Source organism: Perca flavescens, chromosome 20 (assembly GCF_004354835.1).
Source record: "Perca flavescens isolate YP-PL-M2 chromosome 20, PFLA_1.0, whole genome shotgun sequence".
NCBI classification, from domain to species: Eukaryota; Metazoa; Chordata; class Actinopteri; order Perciformes; family Percidae; genus Perca; species Perca flavescens.
The window spans coordinates 25,338,671-25,357,386 of NC_041350.1; the positions used below are offsets into that span (position 1 = coordinate 25,338,671).

At 41.0% G+C, this 18,716-nt stretch overlaps 1 protein-coding gene across 1 annotated transcript; it reads left to right on the forward strand.

Moving 5' to 3' along the window:
* The first annotated feature begins 71 nt into the window (after positions 1 to 71).
* Positions 72 to 17,534, forward strand: fbln5 (fibulin 5). Its single transcript, XM_028566272.1, has 11 exons — positions 72 to 440; positions 601 to 655; positions 924 to 972; positions 1,172 to 1,447; positions 10,110 to 10,232; positions 11,255 to 11,371; positions 12,259 to 12,375; positions 12,652 to 12,774; positions 13,790 to 13,916; positions 14,129 to 14,324; positions 17,251 to 17,534. Exons 1-11 carry the CDS (start codon positions 397 to 399, stop codon positions 17,410 to 17,412), a joined length of 1,389 nt encoding a protein of 462 aa, XP_028422073.1. The 5' UTR covers positions 72 to 396; the 3' UTR covers positions 17,413 to 17,534.
* Positions 17,535 to 18,716: the final 1,182 nt, after the last annotated feature.

An 18,716-nucleotide genomic window follows, 5' to 3' on the forward strand; every position in this document is an offset into this window, starting at 1 on the left:
AACAGACACCCACTGTGTATGCTTTATGCCTTTTTTCAGCACGGGAGTAGCAGCTTGTTGGAGTGAGTGTGCCGCTGTCTCTGCGCTCTGACCGGAGGGGGCTGGCTCTCCCTGATTGAATCCAGCTGTTGTGAATGTGCTCGGTAGGGGCCAAGTCAATTTGCATTGCTAAATAATGTGTAGAGCCGACAGAGTGGAGCAGAAACCGAACAGTCCATTTTGAAAAGGCATTCCTGCGACACTTGGTCAATGTACCGAAGCTGCAGCTCGACCAGACAGCGGTTAATGAGAACCTGGTCTCGGCTTTCGCGTAAAGGCGCATAGCTGGGGGGTGCCGAGGGGATTCGGGGAGAATTTACGGGTCGTCTAAATCTTTCTTTTGAGAAACCATAAACCATGCTTTTTGAAAGACGTGGCTTCAGGTTTTGCTCTTCTGCAAGGTCAGTAATCTTTCTTTTTTCTTTGCGCAACGGAGTTAGTGGAGTTGTCGTTGCTTGTGTTATGTGTTTGAATGAATACGTAAGGGGCTGCTTGCACAGAGTTCCTGGTCTTTGCTCGTCTCGTAGTATTATTAAAAATCTTGAATTTCCCTCTTTGCAGGATGTTTGCAGCTCTGGTATTTATTCTGCTTTGCATCCAGCCTGGACATGGACAGGTAACACAGCACCGTCCTTCAGTGTTTTCAGGGATTTAATTCATCTAGACCTAAGGGTCATGGTCTGGAAATGTGCCATCTAATTTTGTTGTAGTGAATAGATTTAATGACCCAAGAAAACTGTGATTAAACTGTCAGAAAGTCGGTATGGAAAACGGTAAGGCACGGCAGAATGTAACAGATACAACTTCATGCTAAAATCATATTTCATGGATAGTTTGTCAGAAATGTCAAACACTCAAACAGCTTCTTGATCATTTCTCCTCAGACCTGCACAGAAGGTTTTGCATATGACCACAGGGCGAGACAGTGTGTGGGTGAGTGACATCTGCTCTTCTATTTTGAAAAGTTACCTTGTGGGCATTTCATAGGAGACACTTTTATAGAGTAAAACAAAGTGGAGTATGAAGTAAAATGAGTTCCCGAACTTAACATAGTGACAAGCGAATGGATTGCAAGCCCAGAGATGTTCTGGATGCAGGAATGCTCTTATCAGTGCACCGCTCTGTATTCCAGATGTGGATGAGTGCCGTACCCTGCCAGATGTTTGCCGAGGAGACATGCGCTGTGTGAACCAGAACGGAGGCTACCTGTGCATCCCGAGGAGCCTGTACAACCAGCCGTACAGACCGGAGACCCCGGCCCTGCCTGAGCCAGTTTACCCGGACCCGTCGGGTGGAGGCGCCTTCCTTCCATCTCCTCCGAGGTCTGTGGAGCCCAGCTACCCCAGAGTGAGGACCACTGCGCAGTGCATCCTGGGATATACTCCTGCAGAGGATGGCACCTGTAACGGTGAGTGATAAGTGCTCAGATCCCATAACTGTACGTACAAGTGCCATTACAACAATGTAAAAATACTCCACTGCAAGTAAGTCATGCAATCCAAATCATACTTCAGTAAAAATTCATAAGTATCAGCAGAATGTGAAGAATCAAAAGTAAAAGTACTTTTTTGTAAAATAAATGCCACCTGTAAAGAAATGGGAGTGAGAGCTGAGCCCTGAGGGGAACGTAATTAATTGGGAGTCAGTTTGGGACAACATTTCCCACTGTTCCAAGAACCCAAATCACCAGCAGATCCACTTCAACATACGCCATAGGACATACTGGACGCCTCAGAAGAGATACGTCTCTAAAGCACGTTCTGCCAACCTAAACAAACTGGAGCTTTCCTGCACATGGTCTGGGAGTGTGAACAGGTGTATGAATTCTGGGATAAAACAACATCAATAATATCTGATGTGATCGGATGTCGAATTCCTACTGACCCGATTGTTTTGTTACTTAATGGCGACTCTAAATTACAACTGCTTGGGAAACAGAAGAAAATTTGGCTAGCCGGCTCAACCGCAACCAAGAAAATGATAGCTCATCAATGGCTCCCCCACCCCCATTCGCTTTGTATAATACAGTGGTTGGCGTACTTCCATGACATAATTATGCTGGAGCTCTCTACAGCAAGGATTAACAAAGCCAAGTCATCGACTATAGACCTGTGGAAAGGTGCAGCAGCACAGGTATCAGTCCTAATGACCTCAGCATCACAAGAAGTAGAGGAGAGGGACTAGGCAAGGTGGGATTTCTGATTTGTTCTGTTTTGTTTTCCCCGAGAACGCAGAGGGTGGGGGGGGTGGGAGAGGGTTTTTGGTTCCTGTTTGATTGTAGTTGTTTGTTCTGTATGTTCTATGTTCAAAAATATAAAAATAATAAAAGAATTGATCATAAAAAATAAAAAATGCCACCTGTGACTGATACATTACAATAAATGACATAAATGTGCAATCAGTACAATTAACTACTTAATAGTTTTGTGGTTTAGTCCAGGGGTTCCCGACCCAGTATTGTATGTTACAAGATAAATCTAAGGAGTCCTGAGATGGTTAATGGAAAGAAGAAAAAGCATTGTTCTAAATGATTTTTTTTTTTTCTTTGTTGTGTAAAATATTGGATCACATCGTTGGGCCTGCAACGTTTTTTTAAATGAAACCAGCTGAGAAGTTTGGAGGGGAAATGTCTCTTTTTGGTGGAGCTGCTAACAAGTCATAGACATCTGAAATGTGTCAAAGGGCCCCAACTAAACACAGATTGTTTCAGAGGTCACAAGCCAAAAAGGTTGATAAAAAATGTATTTAATTTTTAACAAAGCATTGTTTTATGAAGTTTAATTATTTTCTTAGTACATAATCTTTATCTGTAAAGTAACCAGAGAGCCTAGCAGATACATATTGTGGAGTAGAAGTATAAAGTAGCATAAAATGGAAATACTCAAGTACCTCAAAATTGTCCTGAAGTGTAGAGCACTTGAGTAAACGTACTTAGTTACTTTCAATCACAGTTTGATTCACTTTAACCTCCCCATACGACTGGTTTAATCTGTTTCAGGACAGTTCATGTAGCTACAGATAGAATGTCATAAAAGACTGTGGCTGGGTTGGCTCAGTGGTAGAGCAGGCGCACATGTACTGACAGGGTTTATGCCTCGACGCAGAGGTCCAGGGTTTGAATCCGACCTGTGACAATTTCCTGCATGTCTTCCCCCTCTCCCTCCCCTTTCTCACCTAGCTGTCCTTTCATAATTAAAGGCGGAAAAGCCCAAAAAATAATCTTAAAAAAAAGAATGTCCTATAAGACTGTTGCAGGCACAGTGTTGCAACCCTTACTTTTCTTGTCTTTAAGACAAAAAAGGAAGTGGACAGGGGTGCAGAAGATAACCCCCATACTTCACTTTCTCCTAAATAAATGGTCCCTATGAAAACCGTTTACAGCAAGGTTTGTAGATGATCAAGAATAAGGGGGAAATACATTTTGCTGTTGAGTTGTTCAGATATTTTGTAATGGTCTGTGAAGAACAAATTCAATTGTATTACTGGATTGGTAGATATCTCAAAACCTCTGCACATGAAACCAAAATGACCTGAATGACCAGACACCACTAATCATGTGATTTGGGTGAACTGATCCTTTTAAGCAGGAGAACATGTCAAATAACACGGATGCACAAACAAGCAGTGTTGCAACCCCTCACTTTTCTTGTCTTCTAGACAGATTGGAAAAAAATGTGGAGGAAATACCACTGGGTCTTATTTATCAAAAGTCTTCAGTTTTCAGTTGTTTGTTTATAGCGGCCACACACAAACCTTGTTTAGTTATTCACAGTGGGTCAGCATGTGCTCCCATTCAGCCCAGACAGTGAATGCAGCCAATGAGCCTGAAGTCAGTTTGCTGCCGTGGTAGCCGATAAGGAGCGGGATCAGATTCAAATGAAGCTACGTCTCCTTACAACCCCTTTGTCACTGGTTGCATATGTAACTGGTGACATATGCAACGTAGGAACTGCTTTCAAATTTGCTCTCCTGGAAACATTGTAGTGAGTTTAAAGGTCCCATGACATGGTGCTCTTTGGATGCTTTTATATAGACCTTAGTGGTCCCCTAATACTGTATCTGAAGTCTCTTTTGTATAGACCTTAGTGGTCCCCTAATACTGTATCTGAAGTCTCTTTTATATAGGCCTTAGTGGTCCCCTAATACTGTATCTGAAGTCTCTTTTATATAGACCTTAGTGGTCCCCTAATACTGTATCTGAAGTCTCTTTTATATAGACCTTAGTGGTCCCCTAATACTGTATCTGAAGTCTCTTTTATATAGACCTTAGTGGTCCCCTAATACTGTATCTGAAGTCTCTTTTATATAGACCTTAGTGGTCCCCTAATACTGTATCTGAAGTCTCTTTTATATAGACCTTAGTGGTCCCCTAATACTGTATCTGAAGTCTCTTTTCCGAAATTCAGCCTTGGTGCAGAATTACAGCCACTAGAGCCAGTCCCACAATGAGCTTTCCTTAGGATGTGCCATTTCTGTGTCTGTAGCTATTGAGGAGGAGGAGGAGGAGGAGAGAGAGGGGGAGAGGTGGCCTTGACCAAATGCCACTTTGCTCGTTTGAAAGCCATGATGTCTCTCTCTCTCTCATGGGTGGGCCAAATTCTCTGGGCGGACAAAGCAGAGAAAGGGGAGGTAACCTTGCTCCTTATGACCTCATAAGGAGAAGATTCCAGATCGGCCCATCTGAGCTTTCATTTTCTCAAAGGCAGAGCAGGATACCCAGGGCTCGGTTTACACCTATCACCATTTCTAGCCACTGGGGGACCATAGGCAGGCTGGGGGAACGCATATTAATTAAAAAAAAAACTCATAAAGTGAAATTTTCATGCCATGGGACCTTTAAAACAATTCATGTGTAGTGAGTGTTCACATCATCCTCTCTTCTCCAAGGTCAGATAGCACTACAAATCCCTTTTTACAAGCAGAGTTATGGTCAGTAATAGTCTTATCCCTCTCTTAGCTAATTTCTGGAGCCCATCCGTTTAGCAGATCACACAATTTACAAAAAGGCATTATTATTTTGTGCTGTCTAGCCATACAGATACTGCATATATGGCATTTAATTAAGTGGACACCCGATTGTTGAACATCTAATTCCAAAACTATGCGCGCTAATCTGCTGCTATAACAGCCTCCACTCTTGTGGGAGGAAACTCCACCAGACTTCAGAGCCTGGCTGCAGGGATTTGGTCCCATTCAACCACGAGAGCATTAGTGAGGTTGGCCGATAATGTCGGGTGATAAGGCCTGGCTTGCAGTCAGTGAAAAGAGTTCTAAAGATGTTGGATGGGGTCTGTGCAGACCAGTCAAGTTCTCCCACACCAATCATTTCTTTGTGGACCTGCCTTTGTGAATGGGTGCATTGCCGTGTTGAAACAGGAAAGGGCCTTCCCCAAACTGTAGACTAAAAGCTGGAAGCAGAATTATAGTCGAAAGAGTCATTGTATGCTATAGCATTAAGATTTTCCTGAAAACAACGGTTAGACATTTTGGCAAATGTGCTTATTTGCCTTCTTGCCGAGCATTCGATGAGAAGATTGATACCACTCTCATGTTGGTATGGAAACAAATTGTGAGTTTAAAACAATTCATGTGTAGTGAGTGTTCATGTCATGTTTTGGGGATCATTACTGCATTATTAGCTGCAAGAGCGGATGGTGTGTGTCTTTTTCGCTGCAGCTGTTTTCTGTGTCTTGTCCCTTTGCTGGATCTCTGCCGAGGCTCTGCTCCAAAGATGTGAATGTTTGGAGGACGTCCCTCCCGACATGTGCCACCTCCTGCTGTCAAATCACGTGTTAGAGTGAAACTAGATGGACGCGGTGACGGCAAGGCCAGGAATTCAGTATATGTCATTGGAGATTATGGTGGAACTCCAGGGAAATGCGGGACTCCTTCAGATCACAGGGACAGATGTAGTTTGATGCTCGGTGCGGCGTCATGTCTGCCCACGCCCAGCCGGAGCAGAGGGGCCTTCAGCTCCTCACGGTGGGGACATTTCTGCTCTGTGATAGATTTCACAACCACAAGAGACCTCAGCTGCCAGATAAACACTAAATGACTGATGCCCCCCCCACCCCTCCTCCTCCTAACTGTCTTAAATACATCTTAACATAATTTCCCCAGTGTGTCCAGCCGGGACAATTTGTTTAAAATAGCCTCCTTGAAGTCCATTTGTGGTGTTTTAGGTAAATCAGCCGTGACCATGTAACGAGTGGAAAATGTACACACGTAGTGCAGTTTTCTCCCTCGAAAGAGAGCTTTAGAGTTTAGCTCATGCACAAATACGGACTGTTCCTCTTTGTAGTGGAGAAGGCCTGTCAGGGATTGGCTCACAACCTTGTTTGGGTAAACTACACCATCCCAGTGCCAAAGATGAGGTCATGCGTTGCCAAATCTTTGTGGGGGTCATTTGGAACAAGGCCTCACACCCCTAAAGGCTGGTGTGTGTGTGTGTTTCTGTGTGTTTCTGTCTGTGTATGTTTATTTCTGTGTGTTTCTGTGTGTGTGTGTTTCTGTGTGAGTTTCTGTCTGCGTTACTGTGTGTGTAGTGATGTAATGGGTTGTTCCTTGAGGCTGCATCGGGGCAGAAATTACACAGACTGTGACTTCCTGTCTGAACCTGCAACAAACATGACTTTGTCTTTAGGCAAATGGCACTACGCTCCATCAATGTCACTAATGGCACCAGTCTGGGAGAACAAAACAAAGCAGGCCTCGGCTATGCATTTGTGTTGTTTTTTTTCTCCAAGGTCAGATAGCACTACAAAGCCTTTTTACAAGCAGAGTTATGGCTTGTAATAGTCTTATCCCTCTCTTAGCTAATTTCTGGAGCCCATCCATTTAGCAGATCACACAATTTACAAAAATACATTATTATTTTGTGCTGTCTAGCCATGCAGATACACTATATGCCATTTAATTAAGTAGACACCCGATTGTTGAACATCTAATTCCAAAACTATGCGCGCTAATCTGCTGCTATAACAGCCTCCACTCTTGTGGGAGGAAACTCCACCAGACTTCAGAGCCTGGCTGCAGGGATTTGGTCCCATTCAACCACGAGAGCATTAATGAGGTTGGCCGATAATGTCGGGTGATAAGGCCTGGCTTGCAGTCAGTGAAAAGAGTTCTAAAGATGTTGGATGGGGTCTGTGCAGACCAGTCAAGTTCTCCCACACCAATCATTTCTTTGTGGACCTGCCTTTGTGAATGGGTGCATTGCCGTGTTGAAACAGGAAAGGGCCTTCCCCAAACTGTAGACTCAAAGCTGGAAGCAGAATTATAGTCGAAAGAGTCATTGTATGCTATAGCATTAAGATTTTCCTGAAAACAACGGTTAGACATTTTGGCAAATGTGCTTATTTGCCTTCTTGCCGAGCATTCAATGAGAAGATTGATACCACTCTCATGTCTGCATGGTAAAAATGAAGTTACAGACAGATACCTCTTAGCTTAGCATAAAGACTGGAAACAAGGAGAAAACACAAGCCATAACATGTTGTATCTCATTTATTTAATCCAAACAAAAATTACCAACAAGATGAAGAGGTGCAGGTGGATATTGTTATTTTTAGATGGAACAGGGCTGGCTGTGTCAACCCTCTGTTTTCAGTCTTTATGCTAAGCTAAGATAATCGTCTCCTGGCTCCAGCTTTATATTGAAGACACAGATATGAGAGTGTTATCAATCTTCTCGTCAAACTTTAGCAGCAAGAAAGCGAATAAGTGTCTTTCACAAAAAGCTAATCTATTCCTTTAACTGAAGCGAAGGGGCCAAAACAGACCAGAAGTATGCGGACAGGGGTGCACAAGATAACCCACAGGCTCCACTTTCTCCCGAAGAAATAGTCCCTATGAAAACCCTCTGTAGGTGATCAAGAATAAGGGCGAAATACATCATATATCTATATATACTGTACATATCATTTTTTTTTAATACTCTATGAATAACAAATGACATTGTATTAATAATAATAAAATGTTCTTGCGATTCGGGTGAACTGATCCTTTAAGCAGGCGATAGATTGCTCAATCACACTTTTACACACTGTCATATGAACCAGCAGCCCAGAGTGTTGTAAGTCAAATGATGCATCCAGAGTTCAGATACTGTTTCTTTCTCCTCACATGGGACCGTGCTGTTCATTTCCTCTCGTAACTCCAGTTTTGGGGATTTTCATGTTTTCTGTGGCTTGAGAAAAATGTCCAAACGTGCAGGCCTTTGAAACCAAAAATGCACGGCAATTGATCCAAGAAGACTGTTTTGTGAAATATTTCTCGTCACAGTTCTAAGTTGCTTATGAGCACATTCAGTGTTTTCTTTTTTTCTCCATGTGCGTTGAGAGCAGATGAGGAACACAGCTGACGTGTTCATCGGTCTAACTAAGCGGACCTGGCATTAAAAGCCACTTGGGGATTATTTTGAATCCGTTGGTGTGCAAATTTGATGTCATAATCTTTCAACTGTTTTTCTCAGTTTTCCTACATGTGGCCGACATGTCAAACAAAATCCCGTCCGTCATGTCTCCCCTGAAGCTGATCGGGGTTGTCAGCGGTGACCCCAAAGCTTGTGGGCAGCTCATGAAACAGTCTATATAAGGAGCTGAACTGAAACGCTCCTGCAGAGAGTGTGTGTGTGTGTGTGTGTGTGTGTGTGTGTGTGTGTGTGTGTGTGTGTGTGTGTGTGTGTGTGTGTGTGAGAGGGAGATCTGCAGTAGGGCTACACATGGGGTGCAGATGAAGACCGGTCAGAGAGGTTTAGACTGGTAACTGCATGCAGGTGTCGGGGGCCGTGTAGCTGTTGGCTAGCAGCCGAGCACTCCAGGCCTTCTCCTCCCCCTCCCGTGAACGGCCAGTGGTCCAAGTTGGCACAAAGGGCAGCAGTCCCACCGACAGACGTTATCACTTATCATAGCTGCCTGTCCAAAAAAAACACTCCCACCCACTTCCCCCCACCGCTTTTCTAGAGATTGGTGACTTCATGGTCTGAGAACCATAAACAGAAGTTGGAATTTTTGATTTGTCATATCCTCATAAGGAAATATGGCTATTATGATGTAGTGTGTGTGCTGCGTCAAAAGGAATTCAGATTGTAATCGGAGTAATCTTTAATCTTGTGCAAAAACAACTGTGAATTGATGCTGGAATGAAACGGTAACTGTTGTGTCAGGGGTTTTGTTTTAAACACAGGGTGGTGAAAACCCGAGTGTTGGAAAAAACAGACTTTTGACTAGAAGATTGTCGGCGCTATCGCCGAGCCAGCAGTCTAGAGGCTTTTGAGCAAGGCATGTGACCCTCAGTAGGCTTTGAAGCTTTTACAATTTGATTATAACATCAGTACTGTAAATTAGAAAAGAAGGACATCCTATTTCCAAACAGAAGTTCCCTTTCCCACTCCACTCAAACACAGAAACAAGAGGGGTCAAACTAATAAAGTGGCTTGCTTAGAAGTAAAGCAAAACATAAAAAAGAGACAATACACTGCTGAGAGAAAATATAAAAGCATAACACTCACATGGAAATCAATATATATAGCAATGTGCTTCCACCTTATCCTTTTACTCATCCTTTTCACTCATTTTTTTAAAAGAAATATAAGCAGAAACTTTTCCTAACTCTGTCAACCTTATAAGCAGGCTCTTGAGGTGTCACTTTAGCATAGATTCTAAGGACTAACTTTCAAACTGAAACAAAAAGTTTACATAATCATACTGAAAACTAAAAGAGTTTTATAATTAAGTAAGAAATGTTTTGCCGTTAATGTGCTAAATGTCTATTTGATAAGTTTTCATGATGTCCCCATCGTAATGTCCCATCGTTTGACCATAATAACCATGTACAGAATACAACCAGGCACTATCAATGTACAGTATATATTAAGAGTAACTAGTCAAGATTTTATTTATTCATGTTTTTATTGGACATTATGATTTTTAAGTCCTTATGTCGTTTTGTGATTCTTCTATGTGATTTGACTGTATGTATCCATCTATCTAGCTGTCTAGTCCATTACATTCTCCACTCTACAAAAACAGAAAAGAAACTATTAATAATACTCCCCCTCTGTGTTCCAGACATCGATGAATGTGAGACAAACTCTCATCACTGTAACCCCACTCAGGTCTGCATCAACACAGCAGGTGGCTACACCTGTTCCTGCACTGAAGGATTCTGGCTCATTGGGGGGCAGTGCCAGGGTGAGTGAACATCAGCACACCGTTGTGATGATGTGATGTGTTGATTAGCATGAAAACATATCTCAGAGAACGGTCGACCCGGTGCACATGTGTTATTAACCCCTAGGTTCATTTTGTGCCGGATTGGTCCTTTAAAGGTTGTACAACTGAACTTGCAGAGAAAACTTGCTTGAGAAAGCTAATCCATCATAGTGAACATTGTTACTGTGCACTTATGTACTGTAATTACTAACAGAAACAGTTGGACCTCACTTAGGTTGCGGTGCGTTTAAGGAAGCTCTGACATTTGAAAGTCAAGCATTTGTTACTAAAAGGCATCTTAGTTACAAGCCATGTTGTTTGGGAAAAAAATCTGAAAGGCAAACCGTGATTAACCATTGTGAAAAGGATAATGTATATTTAACTAGTGACTTCTAGCATTCAAAAGGGTTGGTTGTCTCAAGTCTGTGAGGTTTTGCTTAAAATACCCAACAAGAAACAGTTATCATACCATAATTAAAAAAAAAATGAAGTGGAGTAATTATTCATTGAGATTGTTTATTCCTGTCAAGGAGGTTTATAGTTTGTTTTTTCTTTTTTTTTAAATACTGTAATAAATGCAATGGCAGCCTTGAAGGTACAAAGTTGATCTGGCAGTAAAGTGGATTGCGCATGATTTGTAGTTAATGGCCTAAACTATTCAAAACCACCAAAGTGCTCCATTACACTTTGTACTGGAAATAAAAGAGACAATGGCCAAGTAAGGGATATGAGCGTAGGTCCTAAAATTACTTAGCACTGTTGGATAGTGTAGAAAAGACAATGCTGCTTCTTGTCTTCCTTTTCAAAATGCCTTTACAAGCTGTAAAAGCTGTAGAACAGCGCCCTCCTCAGGCTCTGTGCAGCTCAGCAGGGTCAAAATGTGAAGGTAATAAAATACAGGTTACGAAGCTGGGTTTTTATTCATATCACAGTAAACGGTCCTACATTATAGATGTGTATGTTGGCATTCATAACCAATTTGTCTCTTTCTTTTTGACCAGATATTGATGAATGTCGCTATGGTTACTGCCAACAGCTGTGTGCCAACGTCCCCGGCTCTTATTCCTGCTCCTGTAACCCCGGCTTCATCCTCAACCCGGACAGCAGGACCTGTCAAGGTGCACGCACGCACGCACGCACGCACGCACGCACGCACGCACGCACACACACACACACACACACACACACACACACACACACACACACACACACACACACACACACACACACACACACAGGCATAATACATGCCCTGTGCAAAGAAACACAGGCTCATTGTTTCTTTTTTTTCGTTCTTTCACACAGATAAACACAGTGGTGTAGTCTAATGTATTGTAGTGGGTATACTGTACTTTATATATATATATATATATATATATATATATATATATATATATATATATATATATATATAGGCCAGAATCTGCCTTTTGGGGAGGTTGTATCATAGTGGAGGGGTCTGGGTGTCCTCCCCCAGGGAAGTTTTGAGCATCAACGACTTCATTTCCTATATTCAGATACACTTTTATGCACCAATTTACGGTGGAAATCCCTTTATTTAGCCTATGAGAAGAAGGAAAAACACAGATGACAATTCAAAATATGTCACAAATATAATGGAAAGTAATGTATGTTGTTGCGTGTAATTGGGCATTTTTAAGTGGGTATATGTAGGAAAAGCTTTTTTTGCACACCTCTTTTGTCAGGCAGGTGCTTAGGATACGATCAAAAGTAGCAGATCAAAAGCTTAGAGAAAGTCCCGCACACTGACCATTACGCAAGCAATAATCTCTTTAGAAAAATACAGCGTTTCGGTCTCAGACCTTCATCAGGTAAATTCCTTGATGAAGGTCTGAGACCAAAACGTTGTATTTTTCTAAGTGGGTATATGGAAGTCCTGGAGCTTTCTTGGTGCGTATCACGTAGACTACACCACTGGATGAACACACATGCACACTTCCATGCCCGGGTACCAATGTTGTAATAAACACTGTTGTTCCTGCAGATGTGGACGAGTGTGAAGATGAGCCGTGCAGTCACGGCTGCTTTAATACCTACGGCTCCTTCATGTGCAACTGTGACGAGGGATTTGAGTTGGCAGCCGACGGTACTTCTTGCATCGGTGAGACGTTTGTGGTTCTTGTATTTTAATGGTGTCTAATGAGTGATGGGTGATCAATTACTTTATCTGAAAAAAAAAAAATATATATATATATATATAATAAAGAAAATCTGTCTATGGACTGTGGCAGCACCTGGAGGAAATCTGGTCTCTGTTGACCTGGTTGGGTTCGAACCCAAGATCCTGTTGCTGTTTGGCAGTAGTTCTAAGCCAGAGAGCGGCCTTCACAATCTTTTTCTGATTTAGTATTAATCCTTTTCTTTTTATTCCCTGTAGACTTGGATGAGTGCAGCTTCTCTGAGTTTCTGTGTCAGCACAGATGTGTGAACACCCCCGGCTCCTTCTCCTGCATCTGTCCGCCTGGATATTATGTATATGAGGACGGCAGGAGTTGTGAAGGTAACTGAATAACTGAATAAATGTTCATTTTTAATGTCAATTTGAGCACAGTTTAGATGCAAATATTTGTGCCACTATAAATGGAAACATCATTCAAAAAGCTGCTGTGAATTGTCTTGTGTATTGTAATTCTTTTTTTTAATCAGAAAAGTGTATAATGTAATTTAAACTTTATACTAGCTTTGATCATTTTTGCTAGGAATACTTTCCATCTGTCCCCTAAAATGTATCATATTTGAGGTTTTTATTAGGTTAAAATTCCACACCTGCAACAACTTATTTAAAGGTGCCCTGCCACACGTATTTCATTACTTTGTGGTGATGTCTGAAGTTCTACCATGGACTCTGTAACATTTTTTGTGGAAAAAAATGCCCTGGTTACCTTGTTTCAAGCCATTCTAGCGTGGTATAGAAAGCCTGCAGGAAGACTCAGCTCGATTTGTGCCAGTTCTCATTAATATTCAACGAGCTAAGCTGCTTGACTACGATTGGCTAACAGCTAGCCAATGAGAGCCTGGCTATCAGCGTCCTTTACCCAGCGCAACTGGGGGAGCTCATGAATAGTTATGAGCTCAGGCAACATGATGTCAGACTGACCAGCTTTTGTAATTGGTCTGATTTCTCCACTTATTTCTTTTCAGAGGAGGTAGGAGTTCATTTTCACATTCAGGACATAACATAACCTAACATATTTCAAAAAATGCAAGTAAAAACGGTTTTGTGTGGCAGGGCACCTTTAAGGGAAATTAATCCAGCATTTAGACTAGTTGCAAATGTATAGCATGTTTACTGATCAGTTTTTACATCAGCTAATGTTTAAAACAAGTGTTTTTTTAATTTTTTTAGTATTATTATGTGCTCTCTTTGTATTTGTATGGCACGTTTATTCTCACTAACTGTACTGTTGATGCTTTCTCAATGTTGTTTCTCTGATGATGATGATGATGATGATGATGATGATGATGATGATGATGATGAGGTTTTAACTGACTTTGTTGTGTGTTTGATTTTGAAGATATCAATGAATGTGACACTGGTAACAACACCTGTACAACAGCACAAGTATGTTTCAATTTCCAGGGAGGCTATACATGCCTGGATGCTCTACAGTGTCACTCTCCTTACATCGAAGTTAGTGACAAGTGAGTGCTTCTACTGTACCGTCACATTTATGTTCATTAGCACACAGCATCACCTAACACAAAGTTACATTTATTTACTTGTCTTTTGTACGCTAACTTACCTGTGTGTGTGTGTGTGTGTGTGTGTGTGTGTGTGTGTGTGTGTGTGTGTGTGTGTGTGTGTGTGTGTGTGTGTGTGTGTGTGTGTGTGTGTCTGTCCTCCTCCTCGGCAGTCAGTGTATGTGTTCAGCTGAGAACCCTGCCTGCAGGGACAAACCCTTCACTATTCTCTACCGACACATGGACTTGTCGTCGGGGCGCAGTGTGCCTGCAGACATCTTCCAGATGCAGGCCACCACGCGCTACCCCGGCGCCTTCTACATCTTCCAGATAAAGTCGGGCAACGAAGGACGGGAGTTTTACATGAGGGTGAGTACTTGAGAGAGCCGTGAACTGCTCAAGTGTCACGTTAACACCCTAAAAGCAAAATGTCAAAAACTCATTTGTCACTAAGGGCCACACTGGGGAATGAGAATCACGCCAAGGACGAGAAATTTATGGTATATTGACATGCTTTTATTAACCGTTGTGTCGTCTTCCCGTCGACCATGCAACTTGTTTTTCTGGGTCGAAATTTATAAAAAAGTTAGTTTTCAACGTTGTGGTCATCTTTTTCAACACTGGTCGCTTTTCCCAACCTTTTTTGTCACTTTTTACATTGTTTTTATAACCTTTCTTGATGCTTTTTAAAAACTTTTTTTAAGCTTTTTTTCAACATTCTTTTACCAATTTTCTTTTTCCAAATGCTATAAAATTGAATAAATCATCCAAATTCAGGGAAAACAGTGAACTGATAATTTATTTTACTTGTAAAGAGCGTTGCAGGGAACCATCCACATTCTTTTTCTTGACAATTGGTTGAAAGAAACTCAAATTTCTGATATAGAAACTTTGAAAATGGGTCAAATATTGACCCAAGGACCACAGGAGGGTTAAATCAAGAAAAAGCCAAATATTTGTGACCGTATTACTGCATGTCTCATATAGCCTTCTCACTTACAGTTTGGTCTACATCAAACTCCAAAAGTCAGCAAACAAAGTTCCTTAGCCATCATAGAATTTAGCAAATCACTCACAACAACCTGTTTCACAGCCTGAATATGACAACTCTCTGGTGGTTGATTTCTGAATCGCAAAAGTCTGCTGCTTTCTTTGAGCATCTTGAATCGCAGTGTGAAAAACAGTTTCCCGTCTTTTTGGTTCGGCGCACAACTAGGGCGGGCCAAAAATCCTTGTGAACCTGAATTGATGCGCAGGCCGCATCATGAGACATGTATTGGGTAACACTATACTTGAAGTTTTCTACATAAGAGTGACATGACAGTGTCATTAACACATGAACCATAACCATAACTTGTCATGACAAAACGAATGACACTTACTAAAAAAGCGATATGTCTCATATACGTTTATTACTTGTTTATAATGTTTTATGACACGTTCATGACAGTTTCATGTCACTCTTGTGCAGAAAACAAGTAAAGTGTAACCATATATTGTTGTAAATACATTTTCATTTGTTGTTTTAAGCAAATCCTCTGGCATAAAAAAAAAGCAAGTTTAATAGGTTTTATGTTACTGACAGCAGCAAGCATATGAGAGCAAGAACATATTGTAAGCAATAGCTACCACGGATTAACAGACGAGAAAACGGCGCCACCTGCAGAAAGTCTGACTCTGTCACCAGAGAATCCAACGTAACTGCAGAAATTAAAAAGGGAATTGCTGTACTGTTTGAAGTGCAGAAACAGAACAGCCGTGACTGATTAGTTACCTTAGGATGTTGCCAAAATAATAGTAATAAAAAGTCTGATGTGCTTATGAGTGAGGTTAGCAATGAGCAAGTTGTATCAGAATCAATTCACAAATATTATTTTTCTGCATAAGCATCAGATGGTATTTTAATTCAGGAAAAAACATGGAATCCTCTGTTAGTTTTTAGCAATTTAAAGACACAGTCCCTCATTTATTTGGGCTCTCAAATCTCTAAATATCCTCCCAGCTAATAACAAAGGATATAATGCTGGGGACTTGAAAGCAATGAGACAAATTTAGGGATTACATCAAACAGCATATTTGGGAATAATACCAAATTTTCTGATTTGGGGGAACTGGAACACATTTAGGGACTGTAAATAATGAACATATTTTTGAGCCTTTACACCAAATGTTAAGGATTTGGAAGCGCTGTAACTCCATACAGTTATACATGTGGGGTACTGTGATTTTATCAAACAGTAAAATATGATTTGGGATAATAACACATTTATGTACCATTATGCCAAATTTGAGCCTGGTTATGAAATGTTTTCTGTCGCAAAAGATGGAAAAATCCCAACAAACAACTTTCTGTTCCTATCCTAAGTCAAGTTTTGAGCTAAACCACTTTGTTACAGCTGTGATTCTGAATCCACACTGGAAACATACATTATTCAGCTCTAATATCATTTGTTTACATACCAGCAGGGCTTTTTCAACATCTTGACACGTCACAGTAGGAAAAACACAGCTGTGAATAATAAAATAAATAATGGCTAAATTACTGAGACATTTGAACAGAGTGTTATGTGTGTATGATGTAATTAGTAACACCTGTACTTTTCCTACTATGCAAAGTCAACATGTCTGCTGTGAAAAGGGGACAATATATACAAAGTAAATAGGTAGGGCATAATGCCTGCAAAGAAAGGGCAAGATGTAAAACATGATGCACCTGCTCTTGGCCAGTAGATGGAGCAAAAAGTGTGTGTAATGTGTTTGGGAGGGTGATTTATTATATATATATTTTTATTATTATTTTTGAGCTTTTCAGCCTTCAATTTGACAAGACAGCTAGGTGAGAAAGGGCGAAAACATGCAGGCAATCGTCACAGTGCGGATTTGAACCCTGGACCTCTGTGTCAAGGCATAAACTTCTAAGTATACGTGCGCCTGCTCTAACCACTGATCCAACCGGGCCACTGGGAGGGGGGTTTTGAATAAATACAGACTTAAAAGAGACTTGTTAGGAGGATTAGTATACAGATTCTCTGTGGCATGATTAAAAGACAACAAGCTTTAACAATATCCTTCTAAAGTTACCTTCTGTTGTCCTTGTTTAATCAAACCCTGCTCTGGCTTTATGCACTATGGAAAACACATTAACTTTTTGACTTTGTACTTGTGTTTGCTAGATGTAAATGATATGACAAAATCCCAGGGACTTGGCTTTGGTCCATCGTATCGCAGCTGTCAGATTCAAGCGTTTCCTGCACTTCATTCCTCACATGCCTCTCCTCGTCTTCTTTGCTTTCAGCAAACCAGTAATGTGAGCGCCACGCTGGTCTTGTCCCGGCCAATCAAGGGGCCCAGAGAGTTGGTGCTGGACTTGGAGATGGTCACAGTCAACAACGTCATCAACTTCAGAGGCAGCTCCATCATACGTCTGACTGTATTTGTCTCCGAGCACCCGTTCTGAGCGTCCCAATCGGACCTCGGCGCCCAGCAAAGAATCAAGCTGCACTCGTCTGCTGCAGCTGACGTAATGTTCGTATGAGACAGCTCATCACCCTTTTTTTTTTTTTTTTTTTTTTTTTTTTTTTTTTTTATAAAATCATTATGTCATCCTCAATAAAGACACGTCCGATAAAGACTCAGCCAGGTCCAGCTGATGGGAAAGCATCCCTGTGCTCGAATCCCCACCCTGGTTTAATGGACACTGAGCATTTTATGGCTGCGATAAGGACTTTCGACACAGAGATATATTTATGGTGTACAATTTCTGACATCCTCTATTTAGAAAATGACCTGAAAATAATAGAAATTACCCTCACTAAGTATATATATATATATATATATATATATATATATATATATATATATATATATATACATACATACAAGTTAAACCCTTTTTCTTTTTTTTCTCACAAGTTACCCCAGTTGTCTGTGAATTTTCATCCCTTCAGATAAGCTGTGAAAACGACTTTCATATGCCTGAATTCAAATGCTGTCATTGCATCATGCATGCCATCAGATCATTGTCCTGTTTTGTTTTTTTTATGAGACGGGAGGAGAGCCGGGTAAATGATGTAACAACCAGTCATTAACTGAATTATTGATCACAGTTTCTTTTAGACCAATAAATGTCTTCACCACACAACTGTCCCTGGCATGAGCAAGTCCCCTGAACTCCTGAAAGTACACCTCATTTACAACAGCACAGTGCTGTATTAGCACTGTACCCATTTTTGGGAGGAGCACTAAAACTAAATTTGGGATTATATGAGTGATCAAATTTTGAAGGCGCTACACCACATTTGTAGGATTTGGGCACACAATAAATGTTTTTTAATGACACAACTGTCCCTGGCATGAGCAGGCCCTTGGACACCTGACACTATAGGGAAAAAATGGGATTATATTGTCATAATTTTGGGGTATTATCACAAATTGTGTGATTATTCATAACAAATGTTGGGGACACAGATTTGGGGGTGCTGTAACAAATAAAATGGGGTTACATAAAATTATAAATTGTGGGGTTTGGGATAAATAGAACAATTTGGGGCTCATTTAAGCAAATTTTAAAGCACTATAGCAATTCTTCTATAACAAAACCTAGGATTATATCAATTCAAATATATAAAATTTTAGGGTGGCTATGGCAAATTTGTTGGATTTGGATGCATAATAACAACCATACGTGTCTTCACATGACTGTCCCTGCCATAAGCAGGCCCTAGAACTCCTGAAACTACAGCTAATTCTGTGATTATTATG

Coding starts and splice junctions, on each gene's coding strand:
- fbln5 (XM_028566272.1), top strand. CDS start 397: ATGCTTTTTGAAAGACGTGGCTTCAGGTTTTGCTCTTCTGCAAG. Junction 1,448..10,109: donor AGAGGATGGCACCTGTAACG/GTGAGTGATAAG, acceptor TCTGTGTTCCAG/ACATCGATGAATGTGAGACA. Junction 10,233..11,254: donor CATTGGGGGGCAGTGCCAGG/GTGAGTGAACAT, acceptor CTTTTTGACCAG/ATATTGATGAATGTCGCTAT.